The 20,153-nt window shown below is 42.8% G+C and overlaps 1 protein-coding gene across 2 annotated transcripts in view; it reads right to left on the bottom strand.

Annotated features, from left to right (window-relative positions):
• Positions 1–4,446: 4,446 nt before the first annotated feature.
• The window catches only part of LOC143297430 (steroid transmembrane transporter SLC22A24-like), a 17,510-nt gene continuing 1,803 nt past the window's right edge, over positions 4,447–20,153 (bottom strand). The window contains exons 2-11 of one of the 2 annotated variants that reach the window (XM_076609780.1): positions 17,937–18,150; positions 17,131–17,351; positions 14,132–14,365; positions 12,925–13,127; positions 11,374–11,871; positions 10,419–10,553; positions 8,662–8,744; positions 7,999–8,122; positions 6,557–6,629; positions 4,447–5,404 (exon numbers count right to left, since the gene is read on the bottom strand). In XM_076609780.1, the coding sequence (XP_076465895.1) occupies positions 5,204–5,404; positions 6,557–6,629; positions 7,999–8,122; positions 8,662–8,744; positions 10,419–10,553; positions 11,374–11,871; positions 12,925–13,127; positions 14,132–14,365; positions 17,131–17,351; positions 17,937–18,105 (1,941 nt within the window). In that variant the 5' untranslated portion in view covers positions 18,106–18,150 and the 3' untranslated portion in view covers positions 4,447–5,203. The remainder of the gene's footprint in view (positions 5,405–6,556; positions 6,630–7,998; positions 8,123–8,661; positions 8,745–10,418; positions 10,554–11,373; positions 11,872–12,924; positions 13,128–14,131; positions 14,366–17,130; positions 17,352–17,936; positions 18,151–20,153) is intronic. The other variant, XM_076609781.1, reaches the window with a different exon arrangement.

The raw sequence follows: 20,153 nt of genomic DNA, 5'->3' as shown, positions 1-20,153 counted from the left end.
CTTTGTTGCAATAGCCATGGATTATCTTACCGACAATGTTGCTGCATTAGTTGCCTATCAAGATGTGTGTGTGTGTGTGTGTGTGTGTGTGTGTGTGTGTGTGTCAGTGTGTGTACGCGCACATGTGCATGTGTGTCTGTGTGCGCGCACATGTGTATGTGTGTGTGTGATGATTTATTAATTCTTTAATATTTTGCCATTCATGAATTTTAGATTTGAAACAGGACAAAAACTCCTACATCTGCACGTGCTTGTTTTTGTCCTCTTTGTCTGTTCTAATCATACACGATTCTGGGACTGTTCGTTCCTACATTAAATGACAACTTCTTTGCAATACTTAAGTGTTCGTGGGGAGGTGATTTTGTGTGTGTGTGTGTGTGTGTGTGTGTGTGTGTGTGTTTGTGTGTGTGTGTGTGTGTGTTCGTTATTTCTTGCTCCCTTGTGTTTTTTGTCTCTGAGCAGTTTGTCTGTTTCTCACTTCTCACTCGCTCATTTATCGTTATTTGCCGATTAAAAAAAAAATCTCGTTCAAAAATAGGCTGTAGGGTAAAGCCGGATTCTGTCATTTTACAGATACTGAAGCACATTTACCCACTAAAATTATATTGTTAATTGTCAGAATGCTGATTTTATTTACCCAAAGCTCACACTTGTAAACTCGCACACAACCCTCACAATCTGACTTCACTCTTACACAACAAGTCGAAATAATGATTCTCCCTCAATATTTCACAACTCATCGAAAACAATGTTGATGTTCACAACTGTTCAGATCGAATAAGTTGGTCCCAAAACAGGTACTGAGAATCCCGTAACATCCTAAAACCCAGCATTACTTAACTGGCAGAGAAAATAGAAAAAAAAAGTACTTACTTGTACTCTCACCTCGCTGAAGTCTTACCTAATCGTGGAGTGATGGCCTAGAGGTAACGCGTCTGCCTAGGAAGCGAGAGAATCTGATCGCGCTGGTTCGAATCACGGCTCAGCCGCCGATATTTTCTCCCCCTCGACTAGACCTTGAGTGGTGGTCTGGGCGCTAGACATTCGGATGAGACGATAAATCGAGGTCCCGTGTGCAGCATGCACTTAGCGCACGTAAAAGAACCCACGGCAACAAAAGAACAAAAGGATTTTTCCTGGCAAAATTCTGTAGAAAAATCCACTTCGATAGGGAAAACAAATAAAACTGCACGAAGAAAAAATACCAAAAAAATGGGTGGCACTGTAGTGTAGCGACACGCTCTCCCTGGGGAGAGCAGCCCGAATTTCACACAGAGAAATCTGTTGTGATAAAAAGAAATACAAATACAAAATAATCAGTGTTCTTGAAAATAAGATTTTTTTTTAAATTGAGAAGAAAATTTCGAATTTGTAACATTCCAAAGAAATTATTGCAACGAATTCAATGTTATCAAACTGGAGGAGAACACTGAACTCTGAACATACCTAGCATACACACCCCCGAAAACGGAGTATGGTTGCCTTCATGGCGAGGTAAATAAACAAACGGTCATACACGTAAAATGTTAAATTTTACATGTTTGTCTGAGCGTGTATGTGTGCGTGCCTGAAATCTGATTGAATGACACAGGAAACGAATGACGAGCGCCCAGTGGTAGCCGTCAGCCGGCTCTACCCAGGTAGGCAGTCTGTTGTGTAAATGACCCCGTGTTTGTGAAGCGCTTAGAGCTTGGTCTCCGACCGAGGATAGGCGCAATATAAGTATCCATATCAATCCAAAAAACAAACAAAAACCAAAAAACAAACAAACAAACAAACAAAAAAAAAAAACAAAAAAACAACAAAAAAAACCACCACCTCAATACTACTTAAATCAGATCAGCTTTCCTGTAGCTTAACAGCCCTAACATCTCTGAGAATGTCAAGTGCTTCAAAACACTTAAAACCTCAAGGTGACCTTTGTGACCTGTACCTCCGTGCGCCAAGAGTGGTACAACAATAAATTTCGGTGCACTTTCCAATACATTAACACGTGAACAAACATCCACTTCAGTACCTGAAAGCGCGTGCACCACTCGTCTTTCTCCACGAATTTAGTTAAGATCAAACAACAGTAACATAGCCAAGTCATACCAAAATTCTTCCCTTCACCAGAAGGCAACACTACCATGAAATCAACCAAAAGCCGATGTCATGATATGAAAGTACGCGTAATTTCCTTTTAGATGAGATGAAATTTCAATAATCCCAAGCAATATGTCTGATGCTGATAGTTTCAAGTGGACACAAGTGGACGCTACTTTCTGTTGCTGTGGAAATTTTTGGTCAATATTCTTCCAGCCACCGGACTGTCTTTAAGTGCATTTAATACCATCCACAGTATCTTTGCAATCGGAAAGTTTGTTGTTTTCTGCCATGTTCATTCCTTTAATGGGCATTGGTAGAGTAAATATTGTGTAGTATTTTCGAGTACAGAAATCTTAATCTAGGTTCTGAAGTGATATATTTCGTTGTATACTAGGTTGACTTTGGTTATGGGTACCAAGTATACTAGGTTGACTTAGGCAATGGGTACCAAGTTTTCTTAGCCAGAAGTAGTATGAGTTGGGAACCGTTTATTTATTCATTTACTTATTTATTGTTTGCTTGTTTGTTCGTGTTTGTCTTTTTATTTCTCTTTTGACACGGGCATTTTAATTCTACTCAATGAAGGCTAGTGCCCCTCATAAAGAGGATGCAGTGAACACACATTCAAATGTTGTATATTCTTCTCTTTTTTTCTCTAGGCACTGCACAACAAAAATAACTGACGAATTTCAAGTCACATTGCTTTTGCAGCACAAGGTAAAACGACGGTGAACTACAAATAAACATACACATCAATCTCTCCGCCAGCCACAAACAGGCAAAGGAAAGAATACCAGCACATAAAAAGCTGCAATAAACGAAACACAAAATAGAACAAAAAGAGAAATATAACCGAACTGAATGTGAGGCGGATCTCATTCTTTCTCGAGTTCTGTGTGTGTGTGTGTGTGTGTGTGTGTGTGTGTGTGTGTGTGTGTGCGTGCGTGCGTGTGTGTGTGTTTGTGCGCGCGCGCGCGCGCGTGTGTGTGTGTGTACGCGCTCATGCAAGGTGTACTCGCTGCAAAGTTCAGACAACTAATTCAAGCTATATTCTTTTCACATAATCGTAAATGATGATCGAAAATTGCACAGGCCGGATTCAGAAAGGGCAGATCTACTTTAGATCACCTAGTAAAACTAACAACAAACATAAAACAAGTTTTCAAAGAGAAAGAGTGTTTTGGCCACGTTCTTTGATGTACAAAAAGCTTATGACCGCATTTGGCATGCCAGACTACTGTTTAAGGTACAGAATATTGGGTTATGTGGCAATGTATACAGTATATAAAATCTCTTTTGACAGAAAGAAGCATCAGCACTAAAGTTGGGCAATCATTGTCGTCTTCAAGATCAATTAACATGGGTATTCCGCAAGGTTCTATAATTTCCCCACTTCTGTTTAACATAATGTTATATGGTTTGCCAAAATATTTGTCGAAATCAATATAGTGAACATCCTGGCCTGCACAATGTGTCGCAAATTATAAGTGGGCAAAACTGGAACATTTACGATCAGTAATGCTGAACTATAATGACATCATGGCGTATCAATCACATTTCAATAGCCCCCACCACAGTCTCAGCCATGCCAATATCGCAGCTGTGGGGCAGAACCACCTTGACAGAACCTACAGAAAACATGGAGTCACACGTAATCACCCGCCTTGGCACACTCCATCTGTACATCGAACAGTCAGGTCAGACCCACACGGTGCTCAACAAGTCAAGGAACACAGGAAAGAAAGAGAAACACCCGCAGGTGCTGGGGAGGACCCAGAGAAGCACTGTCTCCACCCGCCCTTGGAACAATCCTGCACCACCCTTGGAGACATGCGCTGTGTTCACGATGTGTGCAGGCACGCACAGGACAATCCATTAAGATTTCAAAGGACATAACTGCTCCCGAACAGAGGCAAAAGAGACCACAGGATGCAACTCGCGACAGCCTTAAAAGGAGTATCCGCATGGGTGTACCAGGCAGTATTTCGTGACTGCAGAGCCCACCGGCAAAAGACACCACCTTCCAGCTGCTGAGCACACCCCACAGACCAAACCGCCCCTGCCCGCAGACAGATGAAGACAGTGCCACTCCAGACACAGCCATACGGTCTTATGTGTCCTCAAGAGAATCATATGTTCTGAACGGCAGAGTTCTGAGACCTTGCAAGTATATCACAGATAACTAAGACATCTACTGCTTGTTGTATGATGACACAAGTGAATCCATTGTAAACTCAATGTTCGCTCTAGGGTGTCTTTTAGTAATAACCAATATCCCTGTCTTCCCGGAATTCTGTGCCATAATCTCCCTCTTTTCTATAATCTTTTCGTTTTCAGCCTTTCTCTGCATCTTTCCTCTCTGTCGCTTCCTTCTTTCTGCCTCATGATGTATTCACCTTTGGCTCAGAGATCAGCCGACCCCTCAGGGCCATACCCTGGCTGAAAACACTGTCACAAAACAAAGCACCTGGAAATATGTCAAATGTGGAAAATACATTAAGCATTAAAAATGGGAAACAAAACTTGAGTACAAAGTTTTGTTATCGAACGAAACCCAGAAAATGCCTCTGGCATGGACCATTCACCACTAACTCCTTTTAGTTATAAACAATATCCCCGTCTTCCTGGAATTTTGTGCCAGAAACGCCCTATTTTCTATCATTCTTTTCGTTTTCAGCCTTTCTCTGCATCTTTCCTCTCTGCCTCTTTTCTTTCTGTCGCTTATTCTTTCTGTCTCCCTAATGCATTTACCTTTGGCTCAGAGCTCAGCCGACCGCTCAGGGCCATTTCCAGACTGAAAACACCGTCACAAAACAAACGTTGAAAATACATTAAATACTGAAAACGGAAAACAAAACGTGAGTACGAAGTTCTGTTATTAAACGAAACCCAGAAAATGCCTCTGGCATGGGCCATTCACCACTAGCTTACCACCAGAGGAATACAAAAACACTCCAGATAAATGACAAAAATATTATGCATAATACAAAATCAAGCAAAACGAATGGAGCGCAAGCACACACCTTCGCCTGAACTGGTCAAAACCGAGATTAACTCTCGAGAAGTAAAACTGTCCCGTTACACCAGCTATGTTGTGTACCTAGATGTCTTATAGTTAGATGTTGGGAGATGGGCTGCTCATGACTGCAGTCATCCTTTCTTGAATATTAGGCACCTCGTTTTTCCACGCCTTCATTTCTTCCATGGTATCTGGCAACTTCCTGTGACGTGTTTCCGGTAGAATCCAGATGGAGACACTGGCAAGGCAGCACAGACATCCCACCATCACTCCTGGGGCCCAGGGGGTCTCTTCAGCCTGAGCACACACACACACACACACACACACACACACACACACACACACACACATATATATATATATATATATATATATATATATACATAACACACACGCACGCACACACACACACACACACACACACACACATATATATATATATATATATATATATATATATATATATATATATATATATATAACACAAACACACACACACACACACACACACACACACACACACATATATATATATATATATATATATATATATATATGTGTGTGTGTGTGTGTGTGTGTGTGTGTGTGTGTGTGTGTGTGTGTGTGTGTGTGTGTGTTGGAATAAATCGGCTTTTGTGGGATAACAATAATTTTTATGTACAATAATGCAATACCTCAGACATACATTTGTCAGTATATATCTTAATGAGCCATCATTCAAGCATAGACGAATGTAGAAGAAACAAAAACACGAACACTCAATAAAAAAAACCTTCAGACAAGCAAAGTGTATGGAGAACTAGTAAATTTTGTTTTAGTGCAAGACAACAATTCGATCAGATAAAACATGGACTTCGTAAAAAATTCTTTTGGGATCAACTCATCTCTCACATCGAAAATCATTGATGAATTCTAAATGAAATTCATCATCAATGATTTTCGATGTCGCAATCTGTACATGAACGTAGCTTCCATGGAATTCTTGATGCCTGACTTAAGTGAGAACTTTTGATTGCAACTATAAGATTAATTATAAGATATATAATTGTATCATCACACTGGATATGAATGTACAAATCCTCCCAGACCCCATCTTAGAATTTCTGTTCAGCAAAGATTTGCGGCTATTTTCAGTCTTGAAATTTTGGCCTTGTCGGTGAGACAATATAGAGACAAAAAATCAAGATGAAGTTGATAGATGTATTGTGCCTACGTGAAACTAATCCTTCCATACATCCTTAAGGATACCTTCGAAATAAGAAATAATGGAGCACTGAATATAAAAATTATCCTAAAACTTGACTATGATTAACATAGATCTGTCTATTCCATCCATCTATCCACGTATCTTTCTTCCTCCTTAACTCCGTACCTATGTAACATTCATGTATTGTTTGTTGCTATCAAAAGCTCGTGTATAATGTGATCAAGGAAAAGGACCTCCCTTACCCACAGGAACAGGAGTGGGGCTCCCATGTTGAACACAGTGATGGCCGTCCCTGCCGCACCTGAACCACAAGCCCTGAAACAGGTTGTGTGGAAGAGAGCTCGTGTCTGCAGATTTCAATACAGACAATAAAGAAGCGCAAAAAAATGTTTATATCCGTGGTTGTTGTCAATTCCAAAACACGTTTCGTTTCCTCCCTCCCCCTTCCTTCCAATCATCTGCTCCGTTTCATTCGCACTTCCCCAGTGCCACTCATTCCAAATCCTCCATGCACAACCACACCCGGGTTCGTTTGCCGCAGTCCAAGAGCCTTTAGTCCACAGGGAACTATCGATGACAGGTGTCCAGGATTTTACACACCAGATTAGACCCTGTACCTCAGCTGACTCACTTCAGTGGTGATTTGTGTCTGTTTTGAATGATTATTAATTACACGCAGGACATCACATACTAAACCCCCTACTGAGGATAATATTCGCTTAATCGCGGAGCCAGAATGAGTGAACGCCTCTGCATCCCTCACCACCATGAATCAACCGACACCGAAGACACTGACTGGATCTTACCCAAAGCAAGGAAATAAAGGGGAAATCGAAACTGAGGGCATAAAAGGCCACATAATATGGAACAATTTTTCTGTAATTATACATGATGTTGATGATGATGACGATACCATTATGGAGGTTCATTTTAGGTTTGGAACTATGTGACATGGTCATACTCAGAGCTTCCTTTGTTTAATTTTTTTTTAATAGAAAATATTCGGGCGTTAACCAGGCCCAAAAGCCACCAAGCCCGAGCAACATTCCCAAAGGCATGCGTGATGTGGAAGGTACTCAACGACGTGGTCACAGTCTTCAAATTGGTTTACTCAAGGGGCGGGAATGGGCCGAAAAAAAACCCCAACTCTGCCAGGACTCGTCCTCCAGGTCACCAGTTCACTTCGCTGTAACCACTACACCATGGTTTTGTTTTCTTCTCCATATAAATCCGTGATAGATTAAGGCAGTGCAGTAAAAAACGTGAACAGGCAATACATTGCTCCTCTTATCAAACTACTGGGCGATTTGTAAGTGCATGTTCCTTTGTGTACTGGGCGCTTGTACAGGTTTAAAAAAAAATATTGAAAAATAACGACAAAACACAGTCTCATAGATTTGGACACACAATTCTTGAAGTATTGGATAAGGACAGCACATTGTTTCAAAACTCTCACTTCTGAAATGCTTTCTGTACAGCAGGAGGTAATAAAAGATTTTTTCATGACGTGAAATGTGAGGTTGGTATAAAATGTATACAGGCGAAGTCTGCACTGTTCATGAAAAAGCAATGTTTTTCACGGGGGGTGGGGGGGGGGGGGGGGGGGTTAACGTGCTTTGGGGATCCGGGAAGTGGAATGGACTGTAAACTACATTAACGTGAACTTCACGTGGTACGCACAAACCTCAGGGTGGTCGGGAAAACCTCCATGGAGTAGGTAAAGAGCAGACAAAAGCATCCATTCAGGGCGAACATGCCCGCATACTGTGCTACTGTGCCCATGATGTGGAACTCTCCTCTTTCTCCACCTAATTGGCACACACACACACACACACACGCACATACATACGCACGCACGCACGCACACACACACACACACACACACACACACACACACACACGCCGTCTATAAACACATATAGTGAATTGACGTTAAACTGAAGATAAAACACACACACGCACATCACATAGCTAGACACAAACATGCACATGCTTGCACCCCTGTGCATAGTTTCACTGCAGTCATAATCGAACTGATATCACTTTCAACGAAGTCCAGAGTTAAAAATATCTGGCATGTATGAATGGGCGAAATAGTGGAGGCAGTAACGTTTGCACACGCAATGCCCTTTCTGCACTCGACCACACACACACACACACACACACACACACACACACACACACACACTATACATACACACATCCAACATTCTGATGATTCCTCCCTGAGCCTTTTAAAAGAATCATGTCTGACATGTTTTGAGAGGGAGATGGGGCTGGTGGTGGAGTTCCTCACTACAGACAGACCGACAGAAAATCACAGCTTTCAGTTATGTCGCTAACTCACCCAGTGCTACCAGTCCGACAGAGACGATCAGAAAACAACCTGCAAGAATGCCGTATGCACATGCCAGAGGTCGCCGGTTGAATCTGTTACAAAAAATGAAAATAAAATAAACAAATAAATAAATAAATAAAGGTTAATGGTTAATGGAACGGCAGGGATTCTTCTGTGAGTCATGTTATTGTATCTCTCCTCGATTTTTTTTATTTATTTTATTTTTTTTTTTTTATATTGTAACCGTCTTAAGTATTAGACTGTAAACATTATTGTCTTTAACTCTGTCTGGAAGTTGACGCGCTCAGTTTGTTTGGTACGTCAATATTTTTTGCTGTTCTTTATCATGTTATATAATAATAACAACAACAACAACAACAATGGTATTTATATAGCGCTGAATCTTGTGCAGAGACAAATCAAAGCTTTCACACCATTCACACGCATGCATAACTCTAAAACTGAAGAAACTGAAGACAAGCAAGAGGCAGAGAAGGGAGGCTGTTTTGGGAAGAGGTGAGTTTTAAGGCCAGACTTTAAAGAGCTGAGTGTGGAGACTTGACGAAGCGAAAGAGGAAGCTCATTCCAATTGCAAGGTCCAGAGACAGAGAAAGAACGACGGCCAACAGTCGAGTGTTTGAATCTGGGTATGCGTAAACAGAGTGGATCCGAAGCCGATCGTTGTGAGCGAGATGGAGTGTAGAGGTGAAGGCTATGACTTCTATACGATATCTTGTTTACCGAAGCTAACTATAAAAGGATAATTGAAATGCGTTTAAACTATATAAATCAGCAACATAAACGTGATATGACTGCCTTAAGATAAGCTTGCTTTCCAGCGCTAGCTTTGAGATGATAATGAAAATATGTTCAGACCAAGTAAATCGGTTACGTCATAGGGCTAGGATTCCCTTATCAAGATATCTTACATTCCAACGCTAGCTATGATTTGATTTCCAATGCTAGCTATAAAATTATAATCAAAATGTCTTAAGACCAAATAAATCAGAAAATTAATATCCAGTAGAAACCAACCAACCGTCCCACCCAAATCACCAACTAACTAAACCAACTAACTCACGAAATGATAATTCACAAACTAACTGACCATAGCAGTGGCAAATTTGAATCTCATATCAACTGTATTTCTCCTAAGAGAAATTAACATGTGGTTGTATTGCCTACGCCTATGCTGCCATTCATACACAAGTGTGTAACTTCATTACCACATGAGACCACTGACAGATAACTTGAACAAATCAGAAAGCACGGGTAATGTCTACCCTTACTCAGTAAAATAAAAGTGAAAGTAAGCACAGGTGGTGACTAATCTACTCAGTAAAATGAAAGTAACCATGGGCAGTGATTAACCTTACTGGGTAAAATAAAAGTGAAATAATCACATGTTGTGACTAATCTACTCAGTAAAATGAAAGTAACCATGGGCAGTGATTAACCTTACTGGGTAAAATAAAAGTGAAATAATCACATGTTGTGACTAATCTACTCAGTAAAATGAAAGTAACCATGGGCAGTGGTTAACCTTACTCGGTAAAAATAAAAGTGAAATAATCACATGTTGTGACTAATCTACTCAGTAAAATGAAAGTAACCATGGGCAGTGGTTAACCTTACTCGGTAAACTAAAAGTTAAATAATCACATGTTGTGACTAATCTACTCAGTAAAAGAAAAGAAAAAAAAGTAAGCACACGTGGTCATTAACCTAATCAGTTAAAACGAAAGTAAGCACGGTTGGTGACTAACCTGGTGATCAAGACGAAAGCCACAAGGGTAGACGGGATGTTCTGAAGATTCAGAAGACCGAAGTTGAGGAACCTGTTCCCAGACAGCTTGGCAGACCCCAGCATGACCCCGTAGTAATACATATTGCTGGTCATCCTAATCGGAACAGAAAAATATCTCTGTATATCGATGTTTTACACGCATTGACAACAAAACAATGTAGGGTAAAGTCATCCGGAGTCGAAATTGACGCCTCCAAATACTTTGTCTGTATTACTGTCAATGTGCACTGGAAGGGTTGTTTCTAATTACATATTTTACTTTTCAAAAGAAAATCGTTAGACTCGCTGTACTGATGTACTGTGATACTAAAAGCGTTAAAATAACAAACACATTTTGACATGAATTCCGCCTAAAAGTCTATGTTTTACTACGAGTTAAGTTGAAAGTTCTTTAGAAACTGATTTAATGACAAACGTTGAACAGCTTTTCTTAAACGGAAAATAGTAGGAATGATAAATATTAGAACATTAATATTTATCTTGACAATGTGCCCCACTCTGCACACACACTCACAAACACGCGTGTGTGTATACGTACGCGCTCTCTCTCTCTCGCTCTCTCTGTGTGTCTCTAACACACACACACACACACACACACACACACACACACACACAACACCGTTCAAACACGTCTCGCCACTTTCATTTACAAAGCTTTTCAAATCAGAAATATGTGAAATATCAATTATTGTGTTATTCTCATACCAACCTCCAGATGTGTTAACCTGTGTTGATATGGGTCAAAGGCCTAATCAATAAATATGTCAAGACCCAAGACTTTCTCTCTCTAACACACATGCACACACTGAGAGAGAGAGAGAGGGAGAGAGAGAGAGAGAGAGGAAGAAAGAAAGAAAGAAAGACAGGCACTTTACACACAAATACAAGCGGACAATAATATCTTCATACCTTACCAGACAAATACGATGACAAGAAATGGCACGAAAACAACACGGTGTGTAAACAAATCCAGCATGGTATATTTTGCAGACACGTCCTCCTTTGGTAACTTCAATGTACCCTTGATGGTCCGTGCACTATGATCACCACCATCAGCACCGCCCAGTAGTGGGTCTAGCTGGATAGCTGTGGTCACTTCTCTGTCTGTACCACCATCATCAACCATCTGTTTTGCATTCTTGGCCCTAACTTTCAGGTGTTCTTCCTTTATGACTTCAACATTCCATTCTTCCTCGGTGATCTCCTTCTCATTTGCCTCGTCTCCCTTTCCAATGGCGTTAATAGGTTCATTTGGCTCAGCAAGGTTTTCATTCGAAATGAGCTGCATCCTGAGCAATGTCTTGATTTTCTCTAAGTTCTTGCCATTCATGCGACACGCTTTCTCCAGTATTTTCTCCGCTTTTTCGATCTCCCCAGTCGCTAACAGCCAACGAAGAGATTCGTCCAGGAACCTGTTGGGTGGACAGAGCGAAGAATCGTTAATCTAGTCTCAATAGAGATTTCAGTCTCATTATCTTGCAATGTATCTTTTTAGTTATTAATGCTTTACTCCCCCAGCCTCATTATTCTTTAATTTCGAGTCACATACCCAACGACGCAACCATGTGTTTGTTCTGTATTGTCTATAGAATTTGTGCAGCATATTCGGGATTGAAAGGCTATGCCAGTCTTGAATATAAGGTTAAATTATATTTGCACATTTCTTCTGTGATTGCTGCTGAGTGCACATGTCAAATGATTGGTATAAGGACAAGCCCGGAGCTTCCATCTTGAGGGTGTGTTTGGGTTTGTTCCATTGTACCTTTTATTTACCAGTGTGCTAGCTGAACTGGTAGCATAAGCAGCATTGACTTCAAATTGTATCCCTGGCACTTGGAGAGAGTGGCCACTCTTTATTTTTCGTTAATATTCTATTTATAATGTTGTGTTACAATGCCCAAAACATTACATTCGGAAAACATTGACGAGTAGCCAAGAAGCAAAAGGTCCAGTACAAGAAGGCACATGACGTGGTGCTTTGAAAGCCGAAAAGAATATGCAGCATCTGACAGCCCGACAGTCAGTCCCGCAGAGAGAGATCCTGTATAATGAGGCCAACAAAGAAAAGAGAAGGTAAGCACGAGAAGCAGTTTCTTTAGGATTGGTGTTAGAGACGGCAGGGCATGAATAAAGCAAAGAGTTTGATTTTCACCGTTCTTTTCCATTTGAAATAATATTTCTTTGTTTCACATTGTTTGTTCTTTCAATCATGTCAAGACGATGCGATATTCACATTCTTATGCAAGCCGCATCTGACGAAATCTTTGTGTGAAAAATCGAATATCCTGTTGCCATGTTTTATAAACATATATTTTCTTGTGTTCTTGACTCTCTCTCTCTATCTCTCTGCGTCCCTCGCTCTCCCTCCCATCTCTCTCCTGCTTTCACTCCCCCTCTCTCTATTTTCTCTTTTTTTCTCTTCCTTCTCTTTCATCTCCCAGTCTCTCCTCTGTCTTCCAACCCACCAAGGCAAGGCGAGGGTGAAGGCAAATCCGAAGTTGAAGGCCAGGCTGAGGTATCTCCAGGACACGCCCTGCATGCAGAAGGCCACGCCGGCCATGAAGAGACAGCCAGAGGAGTACAGGACGGAGTCCATCAGACTGACCATCATCCGCCATTTCTGAGGCGACAGCTCCATGAAGGAAGTGTAGGCTGAGTGCACCATACCCTGGTGGTGACAAACACTGCACACCGTTTGTGTGTGTGTGTGTGTGTGTGTGTGTGTGTGTGTGTGTGTGTGTGTGTGTGTGTGTGTGTATGTGTGTGTGTGTGTGTGGTGTGTGTGTGTGTGTGTGTGTGTGTGTGTGTGTGTTTTGTTGGTGGGGTGGATGGAGGTCGGGTCGGGTCAGGCAGTGTGTGTGTGTGTGTGTGTGTGTGTGTGTGTGTGTGTGTGTGTGTGTTAGTTTCTCAAGGAGGCGTCACAGCGTTTTCATACATCCATGTACGCTGAACCACATCTGCTAGGATACCTGACCAGCAGCATCCAACAATGCGTTTAGTCAAGCCCTGAGTGCATGCGTATATATCTGTGTACCTATCAGAGTGGATTTCTTCAACAGAGTTTTGCCAGAGGGCAATGTTTGTGTTGCCATGTGTTCTTTTCCCGTCTGCCCTGTGCGTGCTGCACACGGGTCCACAGTTTATTGTCTCCTCCGAATGACCAGACGCTCAGTTTGATTTTCCAGTCAAACTTGGGAGAAAGGGCGAGAGCGGGGATTCGAACCCACACCCTCACGGACACTGTATTGGCAGATAAACGTCTTAACCACTCTGTGTGTGTGTGTGTGTGTGTGTGTGTGTGTGTGTGTGTGTGTGTGTGTTGACTTGAAAGAATGAGGGTGATGGCGATAGTACTATGAAACTACAATCCATTTTGATTTCATTTGTTTGAATGTTAAGGTATTTACGAAGAAGCATGATGATCAGGATGACAACAATGATAAACATAATTACTGGAAAATGAAGAAACATGCGCAAGGCAATTCAACATTGTAAATACTGGTCTGTGCTAGAATAAGCAAAGACATAAATGGCTTACAAAAGCTTTTTTCTCTCTCCCTCACTGTGTGTGTGTGTGTGTGTGTGTGTGTGTGTGTGTGTATGTCTGTGTGTGTGTGTGTGTGTGTGTGTGTGTGTGTTTGCAAGCTGTGCAAATAACTGTACTTTACTCACCACACTTAAAAAGCCCACAGTGATTTTACAGACCAGGTAGAAATAGTAGTCGCCAGGGACCAAAGCCATGACCACGTTGGTTATCATCAAACCCAGGGAACACACGACGTATACTTTCTTCCGGCCGTAACGGTCAGCCAGTATGGAGAACACCAGACTACTCACTGCCTGGCCGCCAAAGAACCCGGTCTGGGTCAGCTCAGCCATGCTTGCCTTGTCACACACCAGGGCCCACTGAAAGGAGACAAACACACAGAGAACTGAATGGTCACCTTCACCTTCACCTTCACCTCTCCCGTAGTCTGGGTTCAGACCGTTGGGGCACCGCTGCTGACCTGGCCACCACCCCTCTCCACTCTTCACGGTTTTCTGATTTCCTCAGGGCGTCACCGAGCGTCAAGCCTGTCCAACCCCGGATGTTGTCTTCCCATCTCTTCTTCTGCCGTCCTCTCCTTCTGCCTCCTTGTACGGTGCCTTGCAGGAACGTTTTGGCAAGACCAGATGATCGGGAGATGTGTCCATACCACCTAAGTTTGCGTTTTTTCACTATGGACAGAAGGTCTTCGTAGGGTCCAATACTTTGCTTGATTCTGTTCTTCACTTCCGTGTTAGTGATGTGGTCTCTGTAGGAGATGCCAAGTAGTCTACGAAAGCATCTCATCTCGACAGCTTGGATTCTTCTCTCGATGTCCGCAGTCAGGGTCCAAGTCTCGCAGGCGTAGAGCAATATTGATATAACCAGGGAACGCATCAGTCTGATTTTTGAGCTGAGAGCGATGTTTTTGTTGTTCCAGATGGTGTTCAGCTTGTTGAGTGCCATTGTTGTTTGGGCAATTCTCGAGAGTACTTCTGGTTTAGATCCTTCATCTGACACGATTGCTCCCAGATATTTGAAGCTGAACTGAATGGTAGGGGCAGTGAATTCACATTCACCGTGTTTCAGGCCCGGTATAGGAAGGAGAGGCTTGCAACGGCGGAAGGAGAGGATTGTGTCCCGCCTTCATATGCCAAACCCTCGACGCAGTGGGTATGAATTCACTATCCCGATGGCCGTAACAGGATATGGGGCTTTTAACCTTTCATCTAACCATTATGACAGTGTTGGTGAGTTATACTCGAGGTGTACTCCGAAGTCAACCCCTGTGCACTGAGCTCTTTGACCGTAATGTCAGGCGTAGACTGTTCAGTTACAACACCCCAAGCGCATGACATACGGCCCAACACTCAGCTTATATCGCAGCTGGGCCAACAGCAAAGTGAGGGCTATAACATCAATGGTTTCTCTGTTGCAATGGGAAATCATTTACAGCTTAGTCTTTTGTGAAGGATTGTGACTCTCAAAATTACACTGGCTCTTTGTGCTGCAGCCTCGGGTTTAGTTGGCCTTTGGGAACCATCGTCAACGCCGACTGTCCTAAAACCCTCTTGGCCGAGAGAGTGGGGATGTAACTTGGGCAAGCCACTCTCCACTACAATCAAATTCTAGCCCAGATAGTCGGGACAGCAGTTACCTCCTCTGTTGTTCAGCTGGTCATGGTCGAACACGACTGACCATCATACATGCATATCCCACAAGCCACTCAAGACATTTCTCTTGCTTCTGTTTCGTTCTTTCCTGGGCTGGCCTCACCGTATCTTTATGAGTGGTTTTCATCTTAAGTATTACGTTACTAAAACACAGGCACCAGCATACAGTTGTGAGGGATGGAGCTTGTGATGAGACGTTCCGCTATGCAGTACACCCCACCCCCTGCCCCCTCCTCACCATCCCCGTCCCCTGCGACTCTGGAGGGTTATGGGAGATGAGCAGTACGTAGGAGTCAATGCCGGAAAGGACCCTCGTTTTATTGTCGTCATTGTCCTACTACTAGGCCTTATCCGCATCACCACAACTGCATCGCCATCCTCTCTCCACCACTTTCAAGCTGGAAACTACATTGTCCATAATCAGCGTGGAAAGGCTGAAGTCCTGGGCCAGGCATTTTGATATTAAACTGAAACAGAGAGAGGGGAGAGAGAGAGAGAGACAGAGAGACAGACAGACAGACAGACAGAGAAGGGAGCGATTAGGCAGATTGAATGAATGAATGAATAAGTTAATCATGAATGAACTTTTTTTTAAATGAAGTGGAATGAGCAAAGCTGTGCTTTTTTCACATCCAGAAAAGATGAATGCAGTAACAGAAACACAGACACTCCCTCAAACGTATGTATTTACATGCAAGTGCATGAACACAGTGACATTTGTGACAATGATGCATGTACGTATGTATGTACACTATACATGATTATATATATGAACATACATACATGCTTTCAGAACCTACCTACCTACCTTCCTTCCTACATACATACATACATACATACAGAGAGAGTTGTACCTCCGTGACGACGGCCGCAATAGCCGAGTGGTTAAAGCGTTGGACTTTCAATCTGGGGGTTCCGGGTTCGAATCACGGCGACGGCGCCTGGTGGGTAAAGGGTGGTGATTTTTACGATCTCCCAGGTTAACATAATGTGCAGAACCCCCTTCGTGTGTATACGCAAAAAGAAGATCAAATACGCACGTTAACTCTCTCCATACGAACGGCGAAAGAGACGACGTTAACAGCGTTTCACCCCAATTACCATCATCAAAATATTGTAAGCGGAAGGCTCTTATACTGAAGAGGTGAATGTTGACAAAGAATACCACAATTCTGACGACGGAAGCTAAAGGTTGGGTAATTCAGACAACCACTGGACATCCGAGGGGTCTGTGTAGAGGAGAAGAGAAGACTGGCCGTACTGAGTGAGTTAAAGATTCTGTAATCCATGTCAGCGTTCGGTGAGATATGGTAACAAGAACATATCCAGCATACACCCCCCCCCCGAAAGCGGAGTATGGCTGCCTACATGGCGGGGTAAAAACGGTCATACACGTAAAAGCCAACTCGTGTTCATACGAGTGAACGTGGGAGATACAGGTCACGAACACTGAAGAAGAGAAGAAGAAGTACCTCAGTGACAAAGGAGGTGTGGGAAGGCATGGAGAAGTTGACACCAGCCACACAGGGAAGAGAGTGAGTGGAGGATGTACCGGAAGTGTTGACGATGACGTTGATGCTACACTCGCCATACTGTATATCGTGGATGGTGAAGTTGGTGACGTCATCAGGGAGTGAGTTCTCCAGCTGGGTGACGTTATCCACCTGATTGCACAGGTACGGTGGTTTGTAGCCTGCAGAAGGGACGCACTGACATTATGCACTGTCGTGTTATCCGTTTGACTGCATTCGTTGTCTAGTTCGTAGTGACATGTGTTTTCTTCTTCTTCTTCTTCTTCCCTAGTTCTTAAAGAATCACTGGGGCACCACAGTGAACTGTTCGTCAGATTCCTACAGGTCTGATGATTCTGTCAAAGCTTGAGTCTCTGCAAAGGTGTGTGTGTGTGTGTGTGCGTGCTTGTGTGCGTGCGTGCGTGCGTGCGTTCGTGTGTGTGTGTGTGTTTGTATATGGAAACATCCACTGCTTCTTGCGCACTTTACAAAAAGAGATGTGTCATGATTTGTATGTAAGGAATGCACACTCAAGTTTGGTGTCAAAAGACAAGATGTTTTCAGATAAAAATGAATTGGTTTAAACACAAATACACGGACGCACGCACGCACGAACGCTTCACTGCCAACACAATAACCAATAACAACGACAAGAACAACACACTGGTATTACTACTACTACTACTACTACTGCTGCTGCTGCTGCTGCTGCTGCTACCACTACAAACGGTGAATAACATTTTCAAGAAGGTTCAATCCATACTGACCAAGGAACACAATGTCCATCAAAGGTATGGCGAACAGGAAGCTGGCGAGGATGGTCAGACCCTGTTGCACAATCTGGTACGGGCCTCTGTTGCCCAGCTGCTCCAAGATGGGGTCCAGGTCCACGTGTTTCTTCTCACCAGATGATGGTCTTCTCTGGCTGGACGACATGTCTGTGTGCTTCTTATTCTGTCAGCTTTGAAGGGACTGGTGATTCTGCAAATCGTCGTTCACGTAGTTGATGCAGTGAGATAATGAACTTGTGTGTGTGTGTGTGTGTGTGTGTGTGTGTTGTGCGTGCGTGTGTGTGTGTGTGTGAGTTGTGCGTGTGTGTGTGTGTGTGTGTGTGTGTTGTGCGTGTGTGTGTGTGTGTGTGTGTTGTGTTGTGTGTGTATGTATGTGAATGTTGTGTGTGTATGTTTGTGTGTGTGTGTGTGTGTGTGTGTGTGTGTGTGTGTGTGTTGTGCGTGTGTGTGTGTGTGTGTGTGTGTGTGTGTGTGTGTGTGTGTGTGTTGTGCGTGTGTGTGTGTGTGTGTTGTGTTGTGTGTGTATGTATGTGAATGTTGTGTGTGTGTGTGTTGTGTTGTGTGTGTATGTATGTGTGTGTGTGTGTGTGTGTGTGTGTGTGTGTGTGTGTGTGTGTGTGTGTGTGTGTGTGTGTGTGTGTGTTTGTGTTCCATGGAAAGATGACTGAGCAGTGGTGAGCCGGCTTTGCCGGATGGTTGGTGCTCGCATAAATGTATCGGAACTTTTGAATAAAAAATCGTGGTGTGAATTTGATGGCAATCTTTCATTTAACACATGAGCGGCGATATATGAGTCCCCACTACTTGAGTGTATTGGTGGCATTCCATTGCGGGTCTGTTTTGACCAGATTATTGGAATTAAATTAAAGTACGGAGTCATAAAAAATTTTTTTTTTTTTAAATTCCCACATTGCACATGAAAATGAGGGAGATGAACAAGAAAAAAAGGCAACCAACAAAGAAACATAGTGAACAAATTACAAGCATTTTTGACATGGAAGCAGATGCAGATGTTTCTGTCCAGATGTGGAAGCTGTCAACTGAAGAAAAAAAAAATCAAAACAGAGCAAAGGTGATGTCGTGAAACTAAACATCGAGTTTTCACTCGCGTGGACAGGTGGTCCTCATCGACATCTTTCTCTTCTCTCTTTCTATCTTTCATGTTTTTATATTTCACTCGTATGGCGATCGCGCGCGCACGCACGCACACACACACACACACACACACACACACACACACACACACATAGACATCCACATCAACACCCTCACACACACACACACACACACACACACACACACACACACACACACACACACACACACACAGTGACAGATACTAGCAGAGAGAGAGAGAGAGAGAATGAGAGAGTGGGAGTTAACTGAAAAGTCAAAAATAGCGCGTCATATTCATTTGCATCTGTCTGTCTGTCTGTCTCTCTCAACTACCCAACACTTTGAATTTTATGCCCAGCTCGAAAATAAATTCAAGGTTAAGCCATATGTAGACTGTAAACAGTTACGCTGTTACAAGATTGCATATGCTCAATTCAGATTCGGTTTTTCACCCATTAACTCTCACATATTTCGGTACCAAGCAGATTTATCCCCTCAGCAGATACTATGCCCCATGTATGAGCTTGAAATCGAAGAAGAAAACTATGTTTTGTTTGTCTGTTCAGCTTATGTTCTTTACGCAACGAGTTCTTTCCGTTTGAGTCCGAGACTCATAATCTGCCTGCACTGATGGGAGCTGATGACGAGGAAACCGTGTCAAAGCTTTCTCGCTTTCTGTATAGTGTTTTTAAATTGCGCTCAGAGCGTACACGCTGAAATTGGCTTCCAATTTGCATCGCAGCATTCCTTTCTGATAATCATGTTGTTAGTGTGAGTTATCCTCTGCTACGCTTCATGACAATGTCTGCCTACTTGAAAATGTGTGTGTGTGCGTGTTTACGTGTGTGTGTGTGTGTGTGTGTGTGTGTGTGTGTGTGTGTGTGTGTGTGTGTGTGTGTGTTCTTGTGTGTCTGAGTGTGTGTGTGTGTTTGTGTATATGAGTGAATGAGTGTGAGAGAGACAGAGAGACAAAGACAGTGTGTGTGTGTGTGTGTGTAATGGCACAGATAACTACAAATTTACGTGGAACCAATTCAAGAAGAATATGCGTGTTTGCGTCTATGTATGTATGTATAT

Source organism: Babylonia areolata, chromosome 22 (genome assembly GCF_041734735.1).
Source record: "Babylonia areolata isolate BAREFJ2019XMU chromosome 22, ASM4173473v1, whole genome shotgun sequence".
NCBI classification, from domain to species: domain Eukaryota; kingdom Metazoa; phylum Mollusca; class Gastropoda; order Neogastropoda; family Buccinidae; genus Babylonia; species Babylonia areolata.
This window is presented reverse-complemented; position numbering and strand designations above follow the sequence as displayed.